This window comes from Rhinopithecus roxellana, chromosome 4, assembly GCF_007565055.1.
Source record: "Rhinopithecus roxellana isolate Shanxi Qingling chromosome 4, ASM756505v1, whole genome shotgun sequence".
Lineage (NCBI taxonomy): Eukaryota > Metazoa > Chordata > Mammalia > Primates > Cercopithecidae > Rhinopithecus > Rhinopithecus roxellana.
In genome coordinates, this window is record NC_044552.1 from 82594250 (window position 1) to 82600249 (window position 6000).

The window sequence follows — 6000 nt, forward strand, 5'->3', positions numbered from 1 at the left end:
AAAAAAAAAAAAAAAAAGCTATACACACCTATCTACACCATAGAGAGTCTTAGATGACTCCAGGGGTAAATGTATGAATACCTGTGCTCTAGGACACACAGATGATTCCCAAAGTGGTACTGATAATGATGAAGATATTGGTGTCAAATTGAGTCATGAGATGTGAGAATGAAGGTGGGGGAGGAGTCATTTTTTCTTAATATTTTATACAATATTATTTTAAACATATGTTCAATTAACTTCTCTAATAGATACTTGATTATTTCATTTATCTTCTTAGGATTGTATACATTCAAAATGTCACCTCCCCCAAAAAAGTGGTATAGTCTCATTAGGAAAAAGGAAGGATGGCCTTATTTTTGGCATAGATAGTATCATACTGTCACACTTGACTGTGTGTGAATCCATACTTTTCCCAAGATTAAGATCTTTAGGCCAGGAGTGGTGGTTCATTCCTGTAATCCCAGCATTTTGAGAGCCTGAGGTGGGCAGATCACTTTGAGGCCAGGAGTTCAAGACCAGCCTGGCCAATATGGTGAAACCCCATCTCTACTAAAAATGCAAAAATTAGCCAGGTGTGGTGGCCCACATCTGTAATTCCAGCCACTCAGGAGGCAGAGGTTGCAGTGAGCCTAGATTGCACCACTGCACTCCAGCCTGAGCGACAAAGCGAGACTCCATCTCAAAAAATAATAAAAATTTTAAAAAAGAAAATATAAATCATATTAGGCAAGTGTTATAAATGAAAAGAAAGTAAAAAGGTTTAAATGATTTCTTATGAGGTGTTTTGTTTGTTTTAATGGAAGAGTATAATTTTGTTTCTTTGGAAATAGTCCTAAATATTGATGAATACCTTTTGGAAGGTAAGAATATCATGGAATACTTTCTATAGAACATTAGTCCACATATTCTGTTTCCTGCCTATCTCCACACCACCGAGCAACAGTGCTTGCTCCCAGTGCAAACACACATTCTCACTCGGCATCAGCACTACATAACAGTGAAGTAGGGTTTTTTTGTAGAGAACATGTAGAAATTTGGAGAAAGGATTCATCAAGTATTGACAAAGACAGAAACTTAGTACTGCTAAGGAAATTTATGTTTTAGTCACTTAATATGATACAAATAACTTGTTTTAAATCTGGTTAACTACTGCATTATAATTTATTATATTCTATTCACAGGGCTTCATTATTTCAAAAATGTTGTGCTAGTGGGATCTCTACAGGATCGCTATGTTCCTTATCACTCTGCCCGCATTGAAATGTGTAAAACAGCTTTAAAGGACAAACAGTCAGGTAATGGAATAAAAGTATTTCAAAGAGTTATAGGTATTAATGAGCTCTTTCTGAAGCTTTTCTTGTAGTCACTTTCTCTCTTATCTGTCACTCTTCTCTTTCCTATTACTTCCTTTCCACCCACTTATATTAACAGCTATCCTTCTTCCATTTTTCTTCCTTTCTTCTCACCTGCCACGTGAACTGCCTTTACCAATGAAGTAGTTCTTTCATCTAATTACAAATGCCTCTCCATTTTGCTGCCTCAGACGTAGTTCATACTTTGATTTCCTCTGAATTATTGGGACTGACAATTGCGGTCATCCTTGTCACATGTTCTGCTATACCTCACTTTTACACAAAGGTGGCAGCAAGGATTTGCCCCTCTTTACTGATAGTAAATGATAAAGACTTTATTTATTTGTTCTTTTGCTATTTGTGAATAACAAAATAAATTTAAATTATAGCCATTTGGAGCCAGAAGGAAACTTGAGTCCTGTTTGCTCATTTTATAACTAAAGCCCAGGGATGCTAAGTGGCTTAGGCAAAGTCAGTTAGTTAATTACAGACTTAGGTCAAGAACCTGGTCTCCGGCTGGGTGTGGTGGCTCCCGCCTGTAATCCCAGCACTTTGGGAGGCTGAAGCCGGCAGATCACCTGAGGTCAGGAGTTCGAGACCAGCCTGGCCAACATGGTGAAACCCCGTCTCTACTAAAAATACAAAAACTAGCCGGGCATGGTGGCGAATACCTGTAATCCCAGCTACTTGGGAGGCTGAGGCTGGAGAATAGCTTGAACCCAGGAAGTGGAGGTTGCAGTGAGCTGAAATCGCGCCATTGCACTGAAGCCTGGGAGACAAGAACAAAACTCTGTCTCAAAAAAAAAAAAACTTGATCTCCTACCTCTCATTATTGCCTCAAATCCTTTTTAGGAATGAGGCTGATTTTAAACTCTTAATCCTTTATTTTTCTACATTGTGATGGTGAACAGCTCCTTAAGGCAAGAACTCTCTTAAGCACATTTTTATTGGCAGTGCCTAACATGGTGCCTGGTACATGGTAAGTACTCCTTTATTGTACATTTGTGACATCAAAATAACCTTTTCTTAACTTCTGTTCTAGCAAAGGCTAGAGTCCGCCTAAGGAAAAAATTCAGAAGAAGTTTAACCTTCAGATGAGTAGCTGAAACTAGATAAATGTCCCTTATTTTAACAGTAAGGTTCTGTGACATTGGGGGACAGGGGAAATCAAATGATGAAGACATGTTTAGACCTCTTCCTGTATTAACATATTTTTAAAATAGCATGGAACCACAAATCCAACCTGACTCATAATGAAAACTAAGAGGAGAGGTGGGAGTAAAAAGTTTTTGATGAGTATGTATTAAGTCAGTCTTTCTCTTAAACACCTCTCTTCTCTGTATCTGATTGTGCTTCTGTATACTTTTCCCTTCTTGTCATTCCTCAGGCAGCATCCTACCTGTCCTCTGAAACTTAATATTTACCTCTCTAAAGCTCACAAGTTCCATGGACACTGTTAGTACTCATTTACTAATATATAGTAGTGCATAAGCATTATGTTTTGCCCCTTAGAAGGCAGTTTATACATTTATGTGGATGTATTCTCACCTTTATCTTTTATGTGCTTAGTATGACCTCAGTAAATCCATTGTAAGAATTAGCAAAACGTAGTTTGGGCGCAGTGGCTCATGCCTGTAATCCCAGCACTTTGGGAGGCTGAGGCAGGAGGCTCACCTGAGTCCAGGAGTCTGAGACTAGCCTAGGCAACATAGCAAGACCCCATGTCTACCAACAATAAAACATTAGGTAGGCTAATTTAAATGGTGGTGCATGCCTTTGTGGTCCCAGCTACTCAGGAGGGTTAAGATGTAAGGATCACTTGAGCCTGTGATGTGGAGGCTGCAGTGGGTTGTGATCACACCACTGCACTCCAGCCTGAGTAATAGAGTGACACCCTGTCTCAAAACAAAAAAAAAAAAGAATTAGCCAAAAATAAGGAGAGAGGAGCACAAGTACTAAATAAACCCGCAGACCAAACAAAAGATCCTGTTTGTTATTTGAGCCAAGCTCACATTGTTCATCTGACTATAGGAGGTTGCTATTCTTTCTTAAAATAATTTGGAAGTTTTGACTGCCACAGAAACATTTTTAAAGTATTTGCTGTAGACCAAGTTTATAATTTTGCCTTATCAAAATGTCTCATCATGGCTAGCTTGTTTTCGTAATTGTTTAATGAGTTATAAGTGACTTAATGTTAAAGAAAATTATTTCTTTGTTATAGGCATTGCTTTGAGTTAAAAATACCAAATTTCGGCTGGGCGCGGTGGCTCATGCCTGTAATCCCAGCACTTTGGGAGGCTGAGGCGGGCATATTGCCTGAGGTCAGGAGTTCAAGACCAGCCTGACCAACATGGTGAAACCCTGACTCTATTAAAGATACAAAAATTGACCAGGTGTGGTGGTACATGCCTGTAATCCCAGCTACTGAGGAGGCTGAGACATGAGAATCGCTTGAACCTGGGAGGCAGAGGTTACAGTGAGCCGAGACCACGCCGTTGCACTCCAGCCTGGGCAACAAGAGAGAAACTCCGTCTCAAAAAATTCAAATTTCAAGAATAATGTATAATAAATTTGTTATTTCCACTTGACTAGATAATGTGATTACTTATATTTTCTATAAACAGTCCCAAAAATGATAGTTGAAGGAAAATTAAACCTTTTTAAAAACAGCCATTTTTCTGCTTTATATGGAAATAATGTAACTAAATTTTATAACTTATCTAAAAATTGGCATAGTTTTTTTTTTTTTTTTCAGTTACTCATGTGAACTAATTTTCCTTTTTTCTGTTGGTTCCACAGGACAGATCTATTCCGAAATGATCCACAATTTGCTTCGCCCTGTTCTGCAAAGCAAGGACTGTAATTTGGTTCGCTACAATGTCATCAATGCATTGCCTAATACAGCTGATTCACTCATTGGGAGAGCTGCACATATAGCTGTACTTGATTCGGAAATATTTTTAGAGAAATTCTTTCTGGTTGCTGCCCTCAAATATTTCCAATAGTATAAAAGCATTGTTAGCGACTGGACAATTACCTCATTCAACAATGTTTCAAATAATGTATTATATTAAAATGTAGATGCTGATAAGTTCTAAGAAATATTTATACCTTTTTATATGGAAGATAATTTATATCATCCATGTTTAGTGCTTTTTAAACATCAACTTTACTTTCTAGGTAATGTGGCTGTGCAATATTTTTTAATTTTATCTTTTTACTTTTCTATTACTTTTTCATATATTTTGCTACCTAAGTATTTCAGTGAAACTTTAAGCCCATACCTATGTCTGATTGTTTATCGGCTTTCCACAGTTCTTACATCAGACTACATTATATTAGAGACCATTATTGCTAGAATAGCGTGAGATTTAAAATTTTCTAATACTGGGGGTATTATTTAGTTAATTATAAATTTTACTTTTCACATATTACTGTGTTTTAACTGGAAATAAAATTATGGCTGCTACAATATATTTTTTGAAATCAACTTCTGTAGTTCTAAAATACACCTTTATCATACAATCAAACCAAGTAGTTCATATATGACAGTGTCATAAAAGTTTTCTATAAAGTCATTACTGTTGCTTAAACATACGTCATGCCTATTAAAATATATTTTCTACTGGTGATTTCAACATTATTTCGCATACTGACTTTTCTTACTGGAAATTTTCCTGTTCATGTTGGCAGCAGATAAAGATCTTTGAATGTTTGAATGCCCTCTGCCTTGATTTGGTTGGAATTTTTGCTAAATTGGTAATGTTGCTTGAACTTTATGACTACATTTTCTTTTAACTTTTTTCATGGACTTCCTTATATGTACATAATAATTAAATGTTGAAATTTATGAAATACTTTTATGAATTTAGATAATTTTTAAATATTGTTAAAATTTATTGAACTAAAAAGTAATGTAAATAAAATAATTCATGTTAAAAATGGAACAAAATAATTAACTTTACATGTTTGGTGATACAGATGCAAATGTTTTTGATATATGGAGATGTTGAGTCTTTTGACTTCACTAAAGGTGCTGAATAGCATTAAATTCACTATTTTCCTTTTCTGTTTTACTTGTGAAAATAAAAATGCACTAAGGTTGGGTATAAGTTCTGTTTGCACTCACTAACTGTGACAGACAGAGGTTTTTGTAAATATTTATTGTACAATTGATGCATGTTTATTTTTAGCATTGTGTTATTGCCTCTGGTGTTAATAAATGAACAAATGGCTATCTGGAGGAACAGCTACAACACTTGTAATCCTTTGCTTATTCTCAGAATACTAGAGGTATATATATTTTATTTATAAGATAGACCAGCCTAATTGTATAACTTATAGCCTTTGTATATTTATAATTTACATATTTTGTATATATTAAGTATTATAGTTAAAATAATTTTGATTGCTATTGATAATTATTTACTTTTTAGAAAGTACTCAAAATTTTCATAAACTAATATCCCAAGTGCATTATAACTAGAAAATGTAAATATATTAATTAGCCACCACATATTTTTGCCAAGCACATTTTTTATATTCCTATATCTTGGCTCTGAGTTTGAAATGTGCATATTCTAAGTTTGGATAATTTTCAGGTTTATCAAATGACTCGTTCTTAATCATATAAATAGTATTCATA

The 6000-nt window shown here is 35.2% G+C and overlaps 1 protein-coding gene across 8 annotated transcripts in view; it reads left to right on the plus strand.

The window, feature by feature from the left end:
- FAM135A (family with sequence similarity 135 member A) overlaps positions 1–5611 on the plus strand; it is a 154044-nt gene extending 148433 nt beyond the window's left edge. For 6 of the 8 annotated variants that reach the window (XM_010371564.2, XM_030928627.1, XM_030928630.1 and 3 more), the window contains 2 exons: positions 1185–1298; positions 4155–5611. In XM_010371564.2, coding sequence (XP_010369866.1) covers positions 1185–1298; positions 4155–4360 — 320 coding nt within the window. In that variant the 3' untranslated portion in view covers positions 4361–5611. The remainder of the gene's footprint in view (positions 1–1184; positions 1299–4154) is intronic. The other 2 variants (XM_030928629.1, XM_030928626.1) reach the window with 1 other exon arrangement.
- Positions 5612–6000: the final 389 nt, after the last annotated feature.